Genomic DNA, 21,842 nt, shown 5'->3' with positions numbered 1-21,842 from the left:
GCTCTCGACCCAAGGTTGTGGAATTTTGAGTAAATATGTTTACTCATATCTGCTGTCCTGCACTTGACTCCTCTAAACCAGCTACACACAGGCTGGTTTACAATTTGGCTAAGATGTATGTAAACTTCCGAATTCAACTGTATATACATTTGGTCTTTTATTTTGAACCTTCATTTAACTAGGAAAGTCAGTTAAGAACAAATTCGTATTTACAATGACGTCCTACCCCGGTCAACGCTGGGCCATTATGCGCCGCCCTATGAGACTCCTGATCACGGTTGGTTGTGATACAGCCCGGGATCGAACTAGGGTCTGTAGTGACGCCTCTAGCACTGTGATGCAGTGCCTTAGACCGCTGCGCCACTCGGGAGCACTCAGAGGATGATTCATCATTGTAACACCACAACCAACTACGCCACTCTCTGATGGCACTTTCACCGTAAACAATGCTGCAATGCCGATTCATGATTCAGCATTCCAAAATTGTTTTAGATTACCTTCCGTCCTGATTGACTGTCTAATACAAATGGTACGGTTATTTCGAAGGGGGGAATATGGGGCCTTAATACTGATTATGTTAGTCCAATATTTACAGATGGAATGTGATGTGTGAAGTACAGAATATTGTATATACAAAAAATATAAAGGAAACACAGCTATTACTATGCAATAAGTTAAAAAGTGCTAACGGGCTTATCTGAAACGGCCAAACTTCACTAAAAACCTTTTGAATAAGACAAAGTGCCCTCAGGAGAGGTTGTTTCACAGTACTATTGCAAATACTGCAGTTAAGAACAAAAATCTATATTGGGGAGGAAGACAAAGACTGAGAAATTGGCAATGTTCTAAACAAACGAGAATGGTCTGCCAATTATGTACATATGTATGCAAACAATTTTCATACTTCATCAAAATTACGTTTACCTTGCAAAAAGAGGAACGCTGAAGTATGCAAAGCTGGCCTTCTGTTAGCTAACTCACCTCTTTGACTGATTGCTGTAGTTCTCCTCATAGGCATCATAACTCTGGTCATCATATTCACCGTCATATCCATCATCATAGCCCTGCAGGTCAAAGAAAAAGCTAGAATAAGAAACCTCTGCCAATGTAAAAGCAGCTCTGTTTCAAACCTAGCAGGAGTCTTAATTGTTTAGGGTTGGGACATTTAAAAAAATCAATGCTTAATTCCATGGGCGAAAGATCTCTGTTACACATATAGTCCCTGAATGGGAGGGGTGACAACACTAAATCATGTCTAACACGGACTATTGATTAGGGTTTGCAGGGAAGCTGTCTTGCTAGCAGGGTGTATCAGACACTCTGTTCACCTCTGACCTTTAGCCAACACTAATACGGCCTTTACTCTTGATCAGTGACTATTGTAATGATCAACACAGAGAAAAAAGTAACTTCAATATAAACCTGCCGCTCATCAATGACGTACACAATAATAATGTAGTAAAATACATATATAATGTGTATAAACATGATACTATAAGGTCTGTGTAACGCTCGTCAAAAGGGCTTGTAGGGCTCAAAAGCAACAATACAAAAACAAGATCCCACAAACAACAGGTGGGAAAGGCTACCTAAATATGATCCCCAATCAGAGACAACGATAGACAGCTGTCTCTGATTGGGAACCATACCAGGCCAACATAGAAATACAAAAACTAGACTACACATAGAAACGCCCTGACCTACTCCACCATAGAAAATAAAGGCTTTCTATGGTCAGGACGTGATAGTCTGACAACAAAGAATATCAATCCGGTTGTACATGATCTAATTATTGTAGACTGTACACTATTTTGTATCCAAGGAATGGGGAAAGCATATACAAGGAGAAATGTACTGCTATTCGCTTCATTACTATTTAGTTCAAGTCCATACTTTAACTAAATAGTTGTAGAAACAACACTTGCTATCCTCGTGTCATGATTGCGAAACACTTTCCCCAGACTTCACTGTCAAAAACACCCACAATTCCCAGAGAGCAATTGTTTCAGCGACGGTCTTCTTATTTTTAGTTCTAATACTTATATGATCATGTCTACTGTAATGTCTTCCCAGACACTGGAGAGAACAGGAAAATAGGCATACAGTATATCTTCCTTTAATGAGCCTGGCTGCACAGAGGCTGCAGACAGTCCGTGTTCATATTATGACAAGGCTGTTGCAGTAGACCCAGGCTCCAGGCTGAGCTACTCTTTTCAAAGTGTGCTACTGCTGTTTAATCCTCTCTGCTGTCACTGCCATGTTTATTTCTGGCCCTGCTATCTCCTCTGTCACATTTCTGAAGGTGAAGACACTTTCTAATCGTTGGATCTTGCTTATTTTAAGCGTTTTGGTTGGTTTTCAAAGTGCCTACTTTCTGTCAATCATCATCATCCTGTAATCTCCTGGGGTCTTCTCATCCTTGTACTCACACAAAAAAATGTCTGCCATTGCAAATTACAGTCAAATTGTTTTCTCTTTCTTTTGATTAATAGCTTCAATATCCATCAAAGTTGGAGGATCTTTTTGTTTAACAAGGCAAGACAGTTAAGAACAAGAACAAATTCTTATTTACAATGACAGCCTACCCCGGTGACACTGGGACAATTGTGCGCCGCCCTATGGGACTCCCAATCATGGCCGGATGTGATTCAGTTCACCTCTTGCGCTGAGATGTAGTGCCTGAGACCACTGCCCCAATCGGGAGCCCCACTGATGCCATCTGACTGTTTTAAAATCCTACCAGAAAATACAAGGGTTTGGTGCTACAATAATAACCCTGCAATAATCTTCTCCAAAGATATGAATATTATCCAACTACATGGATAGCTCTATTGCTATGAAAACGACTTCTGCCAAGACTTTCATGCGAGAATACTCATCAGCTGCCTTATGACAGACAGTCTTCATGTGACTTTAATAATTCCCTTCCCTCACAGCTACTTGGAATATATATGAAATAACAGTCTCTATTTTAATAACGCATGCTACAGTAGCGTCTCTACATAAAGTATGTTCAATAAAAAAAGGAATGGGAAAAGTTGTCAAATGAAGCTTTAGTCTATTGAGATATCCGCCTGTCTCTTTTGTTGGCTCAAGACTTTTTAAATTCTGCTGTGGGCTCTTGTGTGGCTTTATACAAGTATGAACATGGATTTGACTAAATTGAAGTTAGGGATTATGTCAGGGATTAAGTTGTTCAGGGGATCTAATTTCACTTCCTCTCTCTATGAGTATTTTCCATAATGACAGGGTCAGAGGCCTACCTATCTCATTAACTGACCGTTTTGTTAGCATTCCCGGCTGACAGAACGCTCCACATCGCCTCGGCACTGTCTGCCGCTGACATGTAAAACAGTCAGGGGAGAGACGGCCAGGATCATGTCAATATAGGACAATTCTGCAATTACATATTGCTTCAATTTCAAGGTTATCATGTACTTGCGTTGTAACAGAATGGAATGTAATTATCCCTACATTCTCCAGACATGTCCTAAAAATAAAAAAAATGATTTGGTGACAGATTACTTTAACTCATTACGTATAATAAATGTACTGCTTTCCAATTTCCACTACCATGACAGCTAGTCTGAACGACTGTTGTTGACGTTTTTCAATGGAAAAAAAACATTAAACATTAAAAATTTAAATGTGACCTGACCTGTGAACTGTTCCGAACTACGTTGGATGTCAAAGGTGAGATACGGTCTAGCAGCTTTTGATTGGCTACTGTCTTGCTACAGTATCACTATATCAATATCATGCTTGTTTACAGAGCTGTGGATTTTCACCTCGCTGAACTTTACATGCTTTTGCAAGACGCAATGCATAGCGGGTGCTGGGGTCGGCCAGGCCCTCTAGTTAATGAAGCATGATCCTTATATTTCAACGCTCATTTGAAAAACCAATTAACGCTGGTGCTATTGAACAAGCAAGGAGGAAATAAATCAAGTGTTAACACACGGGCTGGAGAGTCCTGGCTCACTGTAATTAGGACAGCGAGGAGCGCAAGAAGCTAAAGGCCGTCAGCTCTATGCTTCATTATCAATTGACAACCTGTATGTCCCGTGACAGTGACTGATCTGCCTCTGAATGCAGAGCCCCAAAATGAGAAAGGAGAGTAAATGAGTGGTGGGTTCCTTTGTCTTTCTGCTTCAACCCAGTTTTTGTGGCTGAACGGACTTGATTTTACTCCTCTGCATATTCAAGCGACACACTCTGCTTTATGCATTTCACATTTATTGCAGCATGTGAGAGACATAAAAAGAGTCCACAAAAAGGGAGAACTTCTCAAGCTGTTATTCAGTCTGGGAGTTTTCCTTCTATTTGAATCAAATGAGTAATATAAAGTAACATAATAAACATACAAATCCAAATAGTGAAGACCTTGGAGGGCACTGTTCTCCTGACCAAATAGGGTTATGGTCCTAACTGGTCTCATAGAGAAATAAGAATATGTTGTATTTGCCAAATGTATTTTGTATCTTTCCTCCTCTTCTAAGGCTGTCGGGAATCCCTTGTATTGCAACTGATACCAAGGCGTTTGGGTATTCCGCCTACTTCTGAGTCAGAGTATGAAATGATTAAACAATCTATTTGAGGTGTGTGTCTTACATGTGTTTTATTAAACAGGGGAGTTGTGCATGGAGAATTCCATTTCCATAATTAGTTCACAAATGGAAACTCAGCAGTGTAACCAAGCCTATTGTTAAAAAGCAATTACTCCAGACGTGCATGCCATCCTTAAAGGTAGCCCAAGAAAAGCCATTTTCTTCCATTTTATCATGCATGGTGTTCCTAGAATGCAAGCTTTTCCCATATGTAGAATAGTGAGCATAAAAAATAGGGTGCGTAAAAGAGCTACATCAATATTTTATCTGACACCACATTTGAGAAATACACACATTTATTCAACTATTAGAATTTCACATATCTTTGGAGATCACATAGAGAAAAGTGTGACGTTGGGTTATTATATCTATTCTGTTCGGGGATAAATATATATATTTCAAAGCCTCACCAAGCCCTGCATTTAATCACATTATGGCCTTCTCTGCGTAGCCTCTGTAGAGTTGGTGTGTTCAGGTTTATAACACTAAGAAATACAATACACATTCTTTAATTTTCCTTTTTCATGTGTATTGGCCTTAAGACTTATCAAGCCCACAAGAATCTGGTTTGGATCTTGGCCAATGATCTCGGACAAGAGTGTTGAGCTTAGTTTAGGTCTGGATCAGACCTGGGTTCAAATACTGTTTTAAATATTTCAATTACTTTCACACACATTTCCAAGTAAGGAATGTGGAATGTATGGAATGTATTTGGAAATACATTTGGAAAGTATTGTCATGTATTTTCAAATACAAAAATGTAAATGCTCCATGTATTTGAACCCAGGTGTGTTTGGTCCTTGTGTATTAAGGCATGTATTTGAACCCAGGTGTGTTTGGTCCTTGTATATTAAGGCATGTATTTGAACCCAGGTGTGTTTGGTCCTTGTGTATTAAGGCATGTATTTGAACCCAGGTGTGTTTGGTCCTTGTATATTAAGGCATGTATTTGAACCCAGGTGTGTTTGGTCCTTGTGTATTAAGGCATGTATTTGAACCCAGGTGTGTTTGGTCCTTGTATATTAAGGCATGTATTTGAACCCAGGTGTGTTTGGTCCTTGTGTATTAAGGCATGTATTTGAACCCAGGTGTGTTTGGTCCTTGTATATTAAGGCATGCATTTGAACCCAGGTCTGGTCAAGAGGTCTGCTCTAGATCTTGTGGTGTCTGGAACTGATGTGGGTCTGTGTAGGTTGTGTGTAAGTTCTTGTAGTCCCCTCTTTTCCCTTCCTTTGTACACGGTTAGTATTATTTATTATTTCCTCTTATGTTTGGTGGAGTCATTGTATATGATATATGTTTAGTAATTCTATGATTCATTCTATTTAAAAGACAATTGTTGCTTGATATGCATAATTGTAACAAGTCTTCTGTTCAGTCTGGTCTAGACATCGATTGTCAAGCCCAAATCATGGAATCCCAATCACAACACCTACCGAAAACTTTTGTGATACAGTTTAGAAATAATTCAGTTCTGCCACTGCCAGTTCTGCCATAGTTGGCAAGCCAGTAAATTAGCTTGATGAAACAGCAAACCACTACATTTCCTCTGAAGTGAGTGAATTCACAAAATAGCAGGATACATTTAGGTTGTTTTTTTTGTGAATTGTTGTTTGGCTTAAAGTGGGAGTGGGTGACAGTGAAAGCAGGAAAATAAACAGGCTTTAGCTGTGCTAAACCACGGAAGAGCTATGATTACCTGGATTTCAATACGTTGATTTGTTTAAACAAAAGAAGAGGTAAAGCCATGCAACATGATGTTTATTCATAGTATGTTACGGCATAAGCTAGGTAAATCTACGGGATACAAAAACAACAATTCATAGGCAGATCAATGACATTTCGAGATCTGGAAAAGCACTCAAATACAAAAATACCAAGCACAACAACGAGGTGCTTTCACTTCCTTTTACACTGTATATAATGTTTCAAAATATAGAGCAGGAATGGAACCTTGAAATTCAACCTCTTCTCTCTCTCTCTCTCTCTCTCTCTCTCTCTCTCTCTCTCTCTCTCTCTCTCTCTCTCTCTCTCTCTCTCTCTCTCTCTCTCTCTCTCTCTCTCTCTCTCTCTCTCTCTCTCTCTCTCTCTCTCTCTCTCTCTCTCTCTCTCTCTCTCTCTCTCTCTCTCTCTCTCTCTATGGATTGCAGCTGTGAATCAATACTATGTGTAACAGGTGTGATTATGGTCATTATATCAGTTTTATGAGGGAGACTGACAACCTGACAGAGGCCATAGCTTCCTCTGGAGAAATTCCTATTATAACCACGAGAAGTGTGTACTTCATGACATAGACTGACCAGCTGAATCCAGGTGAATGCTATGATCCCTTATTGATGACACCTGTTAAATCCACTTCAATCAGTGTAGATGAAGGGGAGGACAGGTTAAAAAAGAGCAAGACAAAATACTGAAGTGCCTTTGAATGGGGTATGGTAGTAGGTGCCAGGCACACTGGTTTGAGTATGTCAAGAACTGCAATGCTGCTGGGTTTTTCACACTCAACGGTTTCCTGTGTGTATCAAGAATGGTCCAACACCCAAAGGACATCCAGCTGAAACTGTGGGAATCTTTGGAGTAAACATGGGCCAGCATCCCTGTGGAACGCTTTCGACACCTTGTAGAGTCCATGTCCCGACTAATTGAGGCTGTTCTGAGGGCAAAAAGGGATGCAACTCAATATTAGGAACGTTCATATTGTTTTGTACACTCAGTGCATATTCAGTATTCAGCATATACAGTATGTCTTCACAACGACAAATAGAGGAAAGTAGCGACAGGAAAAAAAAAAACTTTTTGAAGCTTTAGTCTACTAATATACTCGCCTGTCTCTTTTGTTGCCTCAAGACTATTTAAATTCTGTGTGGCTTTATATGAGTTTGAACATGGATATGACAAAATTAAAGTTAGGGATAAAGTTATGTCAGGGATTAAAATACTTTTGTTGATTTATCTTGACCACGACCATATTCTGCACCCCCATCAAGGAGGAGGTACTGGTTGAGGACAGAGAACAGTCGCTAAGGCATCACAGCATCCTGTATACTTCAGTGGGAAAAATACCTTGACCTTATAGAGAGAGAGGTCTGCATACGCTCTGGGAAAAACACTCTGAGAGAAAAATGAGTCCTGGAGTAGAGGATAGAGCAAGGTGAGATTCGTGGGGGGAAAATAAGAGGGGAAGAAATGTTCTGGACAAACTCCTTCATTCTTTAATCCCCTGGTATCTGTCTGTGCTCCCACCTTCACTCCAAACCCCCAATTACTGTGGAGAAAAATGTCCAGCTTTTTGCCTCTCAAGAAATACACAGGCTCTCGCTCAGAACTCAATTCGGCTTTGGTAATGAGACTGTGCTTGTGCATTTCCCCATGCAGACAGGCCAATCTTCCAATTGCCAGCACACACAGAGACTTCGCATAGCGGGAAAGCTCGGTGGAAATTGACTAGTGAAAATATAGCTTTTTTCATTAGGTTACAATTGAATGTTCACCTTGTTCAACTCTTTTAACATGACTTTGAACGTCCCCGAAATCTGAGGGATTTAAAAAAAAATCTAAAATTGTAAATTGTTCTTTATCTGTAGGTCTATGTACTCTTATCATCATGTCTTCTAAATTAAATATTTTCCTTTAGTCTAGTGGCAATAAAAAAGAGCTGTTTAATTTTGTTTATATGATTTCAGTTATATGGACTGAAAACAACTTGCACACAGCAAGGCTGGGATAGAATGGACTGTGTTTTTACAGTCTACCCTTTCATGTTTCATTAATCATAGAGCAGCAACTGATGAGTATTTTGATACTTACCTCAGCAGATTTCATAAAGTCAACTGAGGTGAAACTTTTAATATCTTTCTGCTTGTCAGATATTCTCTGGCATTAACATTAACTACCTCATTATATACGTTCTTTTAAAGTTGTTTTTTCTATTTGTTTGCTGTTGCTGTGCAGAGGAACCTTTGGCCTATATAACATGACACTTTGGCAATGGATCATCTCTTCCAGATGTGCACCTTTGTTCAACACAACATTCCATAAAGTACATACACAGTATGACCTGACTTTCAGTTTAAGATGGAAGGTGGTCCCCTGTCATCAATCACTTACAGTGCATTCGGAAAGTATTCAGACCCGTTGACTTGTTACACATTTTGTTACGTTATGGCCTTATTCTAAAATTGAGTAAATAAAAATGTTTCCTCATCAATCTACACACAATGTACCATAATGACCAAGCAAAAATAGTATTTTGAAATTTTGTGCAAATGTATAATTTTTTAACTGAAATACCTTATTGACATACGTATTCAGACCCTTTGCAATGAGACTTGAAATTGAATTCAGGCGCATCCTGTTTCCATTGATCATCCTTGAGATGTTTCTAAAACTTGATTTCTAAAACTTGTGCGTCCTTTCCCCAAAACAAAACCCAACCAAGCCGCACTGCTTCTTGACACAATGCCCACTTAACTCAGAAGCCAGCCGCACCAATGTGACAGTACACCTAGTGACCGTGTCAGTGTGCACTGCGCCTGGCCCGCCACAGGAGTTGTTAGTGTGCGATGAGACAAGGACATCCCTGCCGGCCAAACCCTCCCCTAACCCAGACGACACTGGGCCAATTGTGCGCCACCCCATGGGTCTCCCGGTCGAGGCCAGCTGCGACAGAGCCTGGACTCGAACCAAGAATCTCTAATGGCACAGCTAACACTGCGATGCAGTGCCTTAGACCACTGCGCCACTCGGGAGGAATAAGGTCCCACAGTTGACAGTGCATGTCAGAGCAAAAACCAAGGCACAAGGTCAAAATAATTTTCCGTAGAGCTACGGGACAGAATTGTGTCGAGGCACAGATCTGGGGAAGGATACCAAAACATTTCTGGAGCATTGAAGGTCCCCAACAACACAGTGGCCTCCATCATTCTTAAATGGAAGAAGTTTGGAACCACCAAGACTCTTCCTAGAGGAGGCCGCCCGGCCAAACGCCCGGCCAAGCAATCAAGGAGGTGACCAAGAACTCGATGGTCACTCTGACAGAGCTCCAGAGGTTCTCTGTGGAGATGGGAGAACCTTCCAGAAGGACAACCGTCTTTGCAGCACTCCACCAATCAGGCCTTTATGGTAGAGTGACCAGACGGAAGCCACTCCTCAGTAAAAGGCGCATAAGACAAAAGGCGCTTGGAGTTTGCCAAAAGGCACCTAAAGGACTCAGACCATGAGAAACAAGATTCTCTGGTCTGATGAAACCAAGACTGAACTCTTTGGCCTGAGTGCCAAGCGTCACATCTGGAGGAAACCTAGCATCATCCCTACAGTGAAGCATGGTGGTGGCAGCATCATGCTGTGGGGATGGAGACTAATCAGGATCGAGGCAAAGATGAACGGAGCAAAGTACAGAGATCCTTGAAGAAAACCTGCTCCAGAGCGCTCAGGACATCAGACTGGGGCGAAGGTTCACCTTCCAACAGGACAACAACCCTAAGTACACAGCCAAGACAACACAGGGATGGCTTTGGGACAAGTCTCTGATTGTCCTCGAGTGTCCCAGCCAGAGCCCGGACTTGAATCCGATTGAACGTCTCTGGAGAGATCTGAAAATAGCTATGCAGCGACGCTCCTCATCCAACCTGACAGAGCCTGAGAGGATCTGCAGAGAAGGATGGGAGAAACTCCCCAAATACAGGTGTGAAGCTTGTAGCGTCATACCCAAGAAGACTCAATGCTGTAATCACTGCCAAAGGTCCTTCAACAAAGTTCTGAGTAAAGCATCAGAATACTTATGAAAATGTGATACTCTTATTTTGTTTTTACAACAAAAAAATCAAAACCAGATTTTGCTTTGTCATTATGAATTATTTTATGTAGACTGATAAGGGGAAAAAAACTATTTAATACATTTTAGAATAAGGCTGCATCGTAATAGAATGCGAAAAAAGTCAAGGGGTCTGAACACTTTCCGAATGCACTATATTCAACATCAAAATTTAGTGGGGAAAAGTGGGTCAGACTTACGTAGTCGTCGTATGATTCGTGTGTTACGGGCAACAGTGGGGGTCTGTATCCGGGGTTCCCTGGTGTTCCCCTTGCCCTGGGAGTGGGTACTCCTCTCGCTAATGTGGCTTGTGGCATTGCACTCCGTGTACCCGCTGTCCCTCTGGGTGCAACTGCACCTCTGCCTCCCCGTCCCCTGTTTAAAAAACAAAACATCAACGAGAGATTAGATCACAACATGATATTACGTAGTCTGGTGATCTTGAACATTGACATTGTCCCTTGTGAATTAAGTATATTCAAAAAGCCCATGTGTAGCGTACTCCGAATATGTTGAGCAAAATACTGATGTAGGATCTTAATATGATCACCCTATTGCAATGCAGGAAACGTAAAACTTATAGTGTATTTAAGGTTTAAAATGGCTTATGAAGTTTGTAACTTCCCTTTTCCCTTACAAAAGATGTATCAATCCTTACACAAATTTCCATTAATTATAATCCACATAATAATTCACATTTCCTGTTGTTTTAGGATTATTTCCCCGCTGTAGCAAACTGGCTCAAATTAAGATCCTACATTTGTATACCAGAAACCACCACTATGGGTATTGATGGCATCTCAAAAATGTGTGGAAATGAAATGGTCCTCACTTGATTTCAAACAACTATGTGCAACAATGGAATGGAAATTCATCAATCAGAATACCAAGGAAGCAAGTGCTGACCTCAACACTTGTTTCTAATGTATGCAGATACAGTATTATACAGACTGCCTCAGTCAGAAGCTTGAGTGTTGTCAAGTGGAAGATAAGCATAACCTTTTCTGCTCAGACAGATTTAGTCATAATGATGTTTGAAGCAGAACAGTTATCATATCGTTTTTCTCCCAGACAAGCTATTCATTCAGAAGCTGCACTGTTATTCCAATGACCTGGAGAATCAGCTCTACCTACATTTGTAGAGAATCCTTAAGCAGCCGTTCCGGCAAACATTCCCAGTACATTAGCTAACATTACCATTACGTCATAGTTAGGGTTTGGTAACATTACGATGATAACGTGCCACAAACATTCAAATAATGTTTTTAACTACTCCCCCCCAAAATAGAATTTAATTATCCTTTCAACATTCACCCAACATTCACTAAAATGTTGTTCACAACGTCTGTAAAAACTACCACAGAATATTCCCCATAAGGTTCTCATTAGGTTGTCATTAGGTTGCCAGGGAATGTACACAATGTGTACACAATGTTCCGGTAATGTTCTGAGAACATACTGCCGCAAAAAAATGTGGGAGCAATAGAAGTGGTTAAGAGGAAACATTACAGGAATAAATGAACAAGACATTTTCATGTGATTTGCCATATATTTTTTGCTCCTCAACAGTAAGGTAACACTAACACAAGAAAGAACAGAAATTGTTCAAAACGAAATTGTAACATTCTGGGCAAATAAGAATAACATTCTGAGAACATTGAAGGAATGTTTTGTGCACCCTGATACAAACATTGTCAGAATGTCATAACAACTAGACAGATTTTGTGCTTTGGGAACCTATCTCTTGTGATGTACCCACACTGTTCCCACAACCTAATTAAATGTTCTGGGAACCTTTAAAGAACTCATGATGGCTGTTTTGTCAATATTCTTGCAACATCAAAGGAATGTTTTTTTGCACATACAGTCAGATACATTATCTGATTGTATGGGGGTGGCAGGGTAGCCTAATGGTTAGAGCGCTGGACCAGTAACCGGAAGGTTGCAAGTTCAATCCCCCGAGCTGACAAGGTACAAATCTGTCATTCTGACCCTGAACTGGCAGTTAACCCACTGTTCCTAGGCTGTCATTGAGAATAAAAAGTTGTTCTAAATTGACTTGCCTAGTTCAATAAAGGTAAAAAAAAAAAATGTCAGCAGGATAGTTTTATTGTTTTGGGAACCTATCTCTTGACATATCCCCACAATGTTCCCAAAACCTAAGTAAATGTTGAACAAAATTGGAAAGAACTTATCAGGTGAATGTTTTTGGCACACTAAAATAAACTAAAATAAACATTATATCTGCACAACTGGATGGTTTTTGTGTTTTGGGAATGTCCCCACAATGTCCCGCCAGACTGTTCCCCTAACTGAATGAAACATTCTGATAACCTTTAAAGAACAGACTAAATGTGTTCTGGGAATATTCTTGCAACATCAGGCGGATGTTTATACAAACATTGTATAATCATCGGCACAACTGGACAGTTTTTGTGTCATGAAAAATATTTTCCGCAACCTAACGAATGTTCTGGGAACTTTCACAGAACACAGAAGCAATTTTGGTTTGCTGGGCTGGCAGAAAAATGATCCGGGTCCCACTGACTCCCTGTGCTTATCCCAGTGAGGGAGGCTATACTTTTCAGGGTGCATTGACAGTAATTTGACTGTGCACACAACTCGCACCGATAGTCACAGATCAAAAGGCAAATGGGCCCGGACGCTGGTGTGTCTGCGCTGAAATTAGGGTGTTGGGAGGCAGATGCTGGGATGCTCTATTCGGTCCTGAGATTTTACTGCCTAGAAGAGCCAGAGGAGCACCACAGGGAGTGCAGGGTGGATTTAAGATCATAAAGCTGTCTATATTTGGAGAACATCCAGACGTTTTAACACTAGCAAGATGGAGGAGGCCGAGATACACAGTCTTCTGGCACTGCTGATCCTTCACTAAAGCTAGCAGTCAATTATGATCCGAAAATACAAAGACTCCAAGGAGCATTACGGCCACATTACCGGTGCATATTTCTCATGGAGATTTACAGTAATAGCTTATCAGCGCAGCATAAGGAGCAAATCAGGGGAGGAATGTGGTGGTGATTCTAAATGAGCAGAATCAGAATCACGTGAGAACACGGGTGTGTTTATTTCCATTACCACCTGAGGTAGTATATTGCAAGCTGTCACCACCGTACACTCAAAATCCTTCAGGGACTGTCACACTGAAGACATGGCCATGGCCGGTGAAGATTGTATGAAATATGAATTATTGAGGTATGTCATGTTGTCTGAGATATTAAATATATAAATGATGAATATGTTACATAATGAATAATTAACAATATGTGCTTAAAACTAAATATGAATCATTCATCAAACGCGGTGTGACTATTAGATGCAATAAAGCCAAGATCACATTTTGATTGTGATCGTTGAGTTAAAGTTCACACAGATGCAAAACAAAACCACGCAAATACACACACGCACACACACACACACACACGCACACACACACACACACACACACACATACACACACACACACACACACAATCAATGACCAGTAATGATTTGGGATGGAAACCAACAAGCCAGCAGATCATAATCAACATGGCTGGTCTTTGCAAATACATACCGCGTGGTTGTCGTGGAAGCCAGCCGTAAGCCCCGCCCCCTTACTGTCCTCCCTCTGTTGGTGTCCTCTGATCCTCCGTTTAAGTAGGAGAGCTCCCTCAGCTGCTCCTGTCTGATCTCATCATTGTAGTCCTGTGGGAAAGAATACAACAGGCCTCAAAATAAATAAAAAATAAGATTTGTCATCTGAATGCAACAAAGTGCAAACTGCAACAAAGTTCTCCTAAATAAAAATTCTGAGGATATTCACAGGAAATGCATGATTTAGTTTAACACTGAATGTTCATTGAGAGAATGTTCTGGACAGATTAGTTTAGGGGATCAAGTCTCAGTCTACTGAGAGTTAGAACAAAAGTCACCAAAAAAAAGGCATTGTTTCTTGCCTTAAACTGGGCATCATTCACAAGTGATAATATACTGTATAATTCACAAGTGATAGGCTAATATGGTCAACCATCACACTATTCTTGATTTAATCTTGTCTTTACATATACTAAATAATATCTGTGTGAAATTTGTTTTGATTTAGAATGGACCATTATCATACACCTGTCACGAAACAGGGACAGGGGGAAAAATACATGTCATCTATGTACTTAAATAGCGAATGGAGGTTGCGTTTCCCGTGGTTAATTTTCATGCCAGCCAGGTAGGTTATACTCTTGTTGTAAAGATAAGCAATGTGCTTAATATTAGGAAAGTTGATGGGATCCTCCTCTTTTTAATAGAGGCCATCACTCTGTTTTATTTAGGAGAACAAGTCTCAGTCTACTGAGAGTTGTTAGAACATTTTAGAACATTGAAATAGACGATGGGAAATTCAAGGACATAAATTAAAATCTCAGAATTAATAGTTTCTCAAAAGATAATGCCAGACAGCATTCCAAAACACACACAAACACAGAGGCAAACAGAGTGACAAGGTAAAAATCTGTCGTTCTGCTCCTGAACAAGGCAGTTAACCCACTGTTCCTATGCCATCATTGTAAATAAGAATTTGTTCTTAACCGACTTGCCAAGTTAAATATAAAATAAAAAACATTCCATTGCTGCCTCTTGATTCATCAATATTTCTCTCAGTCAGTCATTGAACATGAATAGGATCTGAATCACAGGCTAGATAACAGAGTGGATGAAACATATGTTATTATCTTGTCAACAGGCTTAGACAGATAAACAGGTCTCTTTCCTCCAACCACTTATCCTCGTCCTGTTTGCAAAGCCAGCTAGGCTAAAACAAATATGAGAGATGGCATTGTGGACAGCACTCAGCCTCTACTTAGTTTAACCGCCCTGTACCGTTTTTGACTTTTTCCTACCCCTTGGACTATAATAAATATCAGAGCTCAAACCATCTGCCTCCTGTGTCTGCATCTGGGTCTCGTCTTGTGTCGTTATAGTACGAACTGGCCATGACTGACCCAGCAGATTTGAACCAGCTCCGTCACGCTATCTCCCTGCAATGAGCTACCATTAAGAGACAGGAGGACCTACTTCAGAACCTGATGGAGGGGTTCAAGGCGTTAATGGAGCAATTACATGAATTAGCTCACAGGGAGCACGGCACAACTGAGACCTCCAAGCCACTCAGTAACTTCCCTACTACTGGTGGGTTTGTTCAGCCTACCCTGGCTCCCCGAGAATGCAGCTTACCTCCTCCGGAGAATATGCAGGCGATCCTGGAACCTGCAGGGCGTTTCTTTCCCAGTGCTCCCTCATTTTTGAACTACAGCCATCTTCGTTCCTTTCGGATCGATCGAAGACAACGTATCCAATTACGCTAATGTCCGTAATAGTGCTCTCCTGGGCGACGGCTGTTTGGGAGCAACAATCCGCCGTTTGCCATAACCTGGACGATTTCATGGCGGAGGTGAGGAAGGTACTTGATTTTCCGGTGCCTGGGAGAGAGGCGGCCCGAAAACTACTGAAGGTACATCAGAACTCCCGTAGTGTGGCAGACTACGTGGTAGATTGTCGCACATTGGCCGCTGAGAGTGCCTGGAATCTGGAAGCTCTGTTCGATGCCTTCCTTCACGGACTCTCGGAGGAAATAAAAGACGAGCTCGCAGCTTGGAGTTGCCATTGGACTATTGGACCTTAATTCCCTCATCGCTGTTACGATTAGGCCATGTGGTGCCAGGACAACAACCTCTCCCTCAATGTGATCAAGAGATGATTGTGGATTACAGGAAAAAGAGGACCGAGCACGCCCCCATTCTCATCGACGGGGCTGCAGTGGAGCAGGTTGAGAGCTTCAAGTTCCTTGGTGTTCTCATCACCAACAAACTAACATGGTCCAAGCACACCAAGACAGTCGTGAAGCGGGTACGACAAAACCTATTCCCCCTCAGGAGACTGAAAAGATTTTGCATGGGTCCTCAGATCCTCAACACGTTCTACAGCTGCACCATCGAGAGCAACCTGACTGGTTGCATCACTGCCTGGTATGGCAACTGCTCGGCCTCCGACCGCAAGGCACTACAAAGGGTAGTGCGAACGGTCCAGTACATCACTGGGGCCAAGCTTCCTGCCATCCAGGACCTCTATACCAGGCTGTGTCAGAGGAAGGCCCTAAAAAATGTCAAAGACTCCAGCCACCCTAGTCATAGACTGTTCTCTCTGCTTCTGCATGGCAAGTGGTACCGGAGTGCCAAGTCTAGGTCCAAGAGGCTTCTAAACAGCTTCTACCCCAAGCCATAAGAATCCTAAACATCTAGTCAAATGGCTACCCAGACTATTTGCATTGCCCCCCCCCCCCCTCCCCTCTCCACTCCACTGCCACTCTCTGTTGTCATCTCTGCATAGTCACTTTAATAACTCTACCTACATGTACATACTACCTCAACTAACCGGTGCCCCCGGACATTGACTCTGTTCCGGCACCCCCCTGTATATATTGTTATTGTTTTTACTGCTGCTCTTTAATTACTTGTTACTTTTATCTCTTATTCTTATCCATATTTTTTTGAAACTGCACTGTTGGTTATGGGCTCGTAAGTAAGCATTTCACCTGTTGTATTCGGCGCACGTGACTAATAAAATGTAATTTGATTTGATTCGCATCTACGAAAAAGCCGGAGTGAGAGGAGTTCGGGTCTCGGGAACATGAGTTCGGGTCTCGGGAACATGTGTTCCTCCGCCGCTGCTTGCTAACCTCCAAAGGAATCTGGAAGTCCCCGAAGTGTGCATTTCCAAGAAGAGCCGAAGCCACCCGAGTTCCCTCGAGAATCATTGGCGACGAGTGAGTCAGTTACTCCTGAGCCTATGCAACTGTTCAGAGCTGGATTATCGCCTAGGGAACATTCCCGTAGGCTGAGCTCCAACTGTTGTCTGTACTGCGTGGCCAGCTATAGCCAGCTTCCCTGTTAAGATACCTATATCTTTAGTAGGTACAAGTACTCTGGTGAGCCAGACTGGGAATTATCCAATTCCCATCACCCGCACTCCTTTTCTTGTGATACTGCTCTGGCGAGACCAGTCTAAGTCTCTCCGGGCGCTCATTGACTCTGGGGCGGATGAGAGTTTTATGGATGCTACCCTAGTTTCTGAATTAGGTATCCCCACTCAACCCCTCTCTGTTCCATGGAAGCTAGAGCACTGGACGGTGGCTCCATTGGAAGAGTTACCCATTGCGCTGTTCCCGTTAATCTGCGGGTTTCAGGAAATCACAGTCAATACAGCTTCTCCTCATTGATTCCCCCTATGTTTCTGTTTTGGGATTTTCTTGGCTCCAAAAACACAACCCCGTTATTGACTGGACCACAAGTTCAACCCTGGGTTGAAGTCCGTTCTGTCATTCTCATTTCCTTAAAGCGGCGCAGCCTTCCCCGAAACGTCCTCCTCAGGGCTTAAGTAAAGTTTTGGATTTCTCTGCCGTTCCTGCAGAGTACCATGACCTCCTGGAGGTCTTCAGCAAGGCACGGACTACTTCTCTTCCCCCGCATTGTCCCTACGATTGTGCTATTGACCTTCTTCCAGACAACACACCGCCTCGTGGTCGGCTATATTCTCTATCCGGCCCGGAGACCAAGGCCATGGAGGAGTATATTGAGGACTCTCTGGCTGCTGGAGGGCATCCATCCTTCTGCATACCCTGCCGGCCCAGGTTTTTTCTTTGGGGAAAAGAAGGACAAGACCCTGCGTCCGTGCTTTGACTACTGGGGTCTTAATGATATAACGATCAAGAATCGTTACCCCCTACCACTCCTCTCCTTGGCTTTCAAACCTCTCCAGGGGGCTACCAGCTTCTCAAATCAAATCAAATCAAAGTGTATTTGTCACGTGCGCTGAATACAACAAGTGTAGACCTTACAGTGAAATGCTTACTTACAGGCTCTAACCAATAGTGCAAAAAAGGTATTAGGTGAACAATAGGTAGGTAAAGAAATAAAACAACAGTAAAATGACAGACTATATACAGTAGTGAGGCTATAAAAGTAGCGAGGCTACATACAGACACCGGTTAGTCAGGCTGATTGAGGTAGTATGCACATGTAGATATGGTTAAAGTGACTATGCATATATGATGAACAGAGAGTAGCAATAGCGTAAAAGAGGGGTTGGCGGGGACACAATGCAGATAGCCCGGTTAGCCACTGTGCGGGAGCTCTGGCTGGTCGGCCCAATTGAGGTAGTATGTACATGAATATATAGTTAAAGTGACTATGCATATATGATAAACAGAGAGTAGCAGCTGGACCTTCAGAATGCATACCACTTGGTTTGTATACGTGAAGGAGATGAGTGGAAGACAGCCTTCAACACTGCCAGTGGACATTATGAGTACCTTGTCACCGGACTCACCGCTGTCTTCCAGGCACTGGTAAACATGTTAAATCGTTTCGTGTTTGTCTACCTCGATGACATCCTGTTTTTTTCCTGTTCTGCCCATGAACACATCCTCCATGTTCGACAAGTGCTTCAGCGCCTCCTGGAGAACCAGTTATTTGTGAAAGCGGAGAAGTGCGAGCTCCACCGTTCTACGATCTCCTTTCTGGGATATGTCATTGCTGAAGGAAATGTCCAGATGGATCCTGAAAAGATGAAAGCAGTAGTGGATTGGCCCCAACCTACGTCCAGGGTGCAGCTACAACGTTTCCTAGGGTTCTACCTCCGTTACCTTTGTTTATTCGAGGCTACAGCACCCTGACGGCCCCCTCTCTGCACTCACCTCTCCCAAGGTACCGTTCACATGGTCCCCAGCTGTTGACAGAGCCTTTGGGGACCTGAAGCATCAGTTCCCTACAGCACCCATACTTGTCCATCCGGACCTGTCCTGTCAGTTAGTGGTTGATGCTTCTGACGTTGGAGTGGGGGCTATCCTGATCCTGTCCCAGTGATCTGCCCAGGACCAAAAGTTCCATCCCTGTGCCTTCCTGTCACGTCGTATCAACTCTGCAGAAAGAAACAATGACGTAGGTAACTGAGAACTCCTGGCAGTCAAGATGGCACTAGAGGAGTGGAGGCACTGGCTGGGAGGAGCAGAACATCCATTTTTGGTTTGGACCGACCATAAAAATTTGGAATATCTCCGCATAACCAAGCACCTTAACCCCAGGCAGGCCCGGTGGGCTCTGTTATTCACCAGATTCAACTTCACCATTTCCTACTACCTAGGTTCCAAGAATGTTAAACCTGACGCCCTCTCTCGCCTATACAGTTCCGCTGCCATACCCTCTGACACCGAGACCATCCTCCCTACCTCATGCGGCTTCTGTGGGTTGGGGTATTGAGACCCTTGTCCGCAAGACACAACATTCCCAGCCTGCCCCTGGAGGGGGCCCGGCTAACCGGTTGTTCGTAACTAATTCAGTTCGGTTCCGGGTCTTGGAATGGGCTCATTCTTCCATGCTTACCTGTCATTCGGGTTCCCGCCGAACCCTGGCCTTCCTCCGACAACGTTTCTGAAGGCCTTCGTTCCCGCATGCAATTTTGTGCTTAGAATAAGACTCTGTGGAAAGCCCCGTCCGGCCTCCTTCAGCCACTACCTGTCCCTCATCGTCCCTGGTCCCATATTTCTCTGGACTTTGTCACTGGGCTCCCTCCGTCTGACAGCAACACGGTCATTCTGATGGTAGTGGATCGGTTTTCCAACGCTGCTCATTTCATCGCTCTCCCCAAACTACCGTCTGCCAAAGATGGTGCAGCATGTCTTCTGGATCCATGGACTCCCGGTGGACATGGTCTCCGACCGGGGTCATCAGTTCTTGTCTCGGTTTTGGAAGGCGTTCTGCACCCTTATTGGGTTGTTAGCCAGCCTGTCCTCCAGATTCCATCCCCAATCCAACGGCCAGTCGGAGCGAACAAACCACAACCTGGAAACAACCTTAAGATGCCTCGTATCGACCAACCCCACTACCTGGAGCCGACAACTGGTCTGGGTGGAGTATACCCGGACAGTCTCCCCTGTTTGGCCACGGGACTCTCCCCTTTCGAGTGCTCCATAGGGTATCAGCCTCCGCTCTTCCCAGAAGAAGAGCAGGAAGTCAACATACCCTTGGCACAGATGTTCATCCACCGCTGTCGGTGTACCTGGAGAAGAGCTCGGGCGGCACTCCTCAAGACCAACTCCAGGTATCTTCGACAAGTAGATCGCCGCCGAACTCCAGCTCATCTCTATTGCATTGGGCAGAGGGTATGGCTATCCACACGGGACATGCCCCTTCAGGTGAAGTTGGTCCTTTCCCCATCTCCAGAATCCTTAGTTCCACTGCTGTTCATCTTTTGTTACCCCGTACCCTCCATATTCACCCTTCGTTCCATGTGTCTAGGATTAAGCCCGTGTCTCACAGCCCTTTGTCTTCTGTTTCCAGGCCCACCCCTCCTCCCTGTGTCATCGATGGTCATCCGGCGTACACGGTGAGATGCCTCCTGAGTGTTCGACCACGCCTCCTGAGTGTTCGACCTGAGTGTTCGACCACCAGTACCTGGTTGACTGGGAGGGTTATGGGCTGGAGGGGAGGTGCTGGGGTCCCCGCTAGAGACACCCTGGACTCAGCCCTCATTGCTGACTTCCACCGCCGGCACCCCGGTCAACCAGGTACGCGCCCAGGTAGGACGCCAGGTGGTGCCCCTAGAGGGGGGGGGGGGGGTACTGTCACACCCTGATCTGTTTCACCTGTACTTATCTCCATCCCCCTCCAGGTGTCGCCCATCTTCCCCATTATCTCCTGGGTATTTATACCTGTGTTTTCTGTCTGCCTGTGCCAGTTCATCTTGTTTGCCAAGTCAAGTTTTTTCCTCGCTCCTGTTTTTCCCCAGTCTTTTTTTTTTTTGTCCTTCTGGTTCTGACCCTTGCCTGTCCTGACTCTGAGCCCGCCTGCCTGACCACTCTGCCTGCCCCTGACCTCGAGCTGCCGCCCTGTACCGTTTTGGACTCTAACCTGGTTATGAACTCTTGCCTGTCCCCGACCTGCCTTTTGCCTACCCCTTGGACTATAATAGATATCAGAGCTCAAACCATTTTTAAAATTTAACTAGGCAAGTCAGTTTAGAGCAAATTGTTATTTACAACGACAGCCTAGGAACAGTGGGTTAACTGCCTTGTTCAGGGGTATAACAATTTATATCTTGTCAGCTCGGGGATCCGATCTAGCAAACTTGCAATTACTAACCCAACACTGTAACCACTAGGCTACCATCTGCCTCCTGTGTCTGCATCTGGGCCTTGCCTTATGTCCTTATAGTCTGAGACAGTTGTGGGATGTGATACATCCCAAATTAATACAACCACTAGCCTCAAAACCACTTTTTGTCCACAATGTGGCTGACGCAACAGACCAGAACGTTTAGCTTAAAATGTTGATAAACTATTAGGCTATTTCTTCCCATTATAAGCGTAGTAGGCTATA

General features: G+C 43.4%; 1 protein-coding gene across 1 annotated transcript in view; it reads right to left on the bottom strand.

Moving 5' to 3' along the window:
- LOC139381711 (KH domain containing, RNA binding, signal transduction associated 2) overlaps window positions 1-21,842 on the bottom strand; it is a 124,269-nt gene that overhangs the window by 8,543 nt on the left and 93,884 nt on the right. Inside the window, exons 5-7 of the mRNA XM_071125438.1 lie at window positions 13,994-14,124; window positions 10,620-10,794; window positions 982-1,064 (exon numbers count right to left, since the gene is read on the bottom strand). Coding sequence (XP_070981539.1) covers window positions 982-1,064; window positions 10,620-10,794; window positions 13,994-14,124 — 389 coding nt within the window. The remainder of the gene's footprint in view (window positions 1-981; window positions 1,065-10,619; window positions 10,795-13,993; window positions 14,125-21,842) is intronic.

Source organism: Oncorhynchus clarkii, chromosome 23 (genome assembly GCF_045791955.1).
Source record: "Oncorhynchus clarkii lewisi isolate Uvic-CL-2024 chromosome 23, UVic_Ocla_1.0, whole genome shotgun sequence".
NCBI classification, from domain to species: domain Eukaryota; kingdom Metazoa; phylum Chordata; class Actinopteri; order Salmoniformes; family Salmonidae; genus Oncorhynchus; species Oncorhynchus clarkii.
Note: the sequence above shows the minus strand (reverse complement) of the source record. Positions and strands in the feature narration are given on the sequence as shown.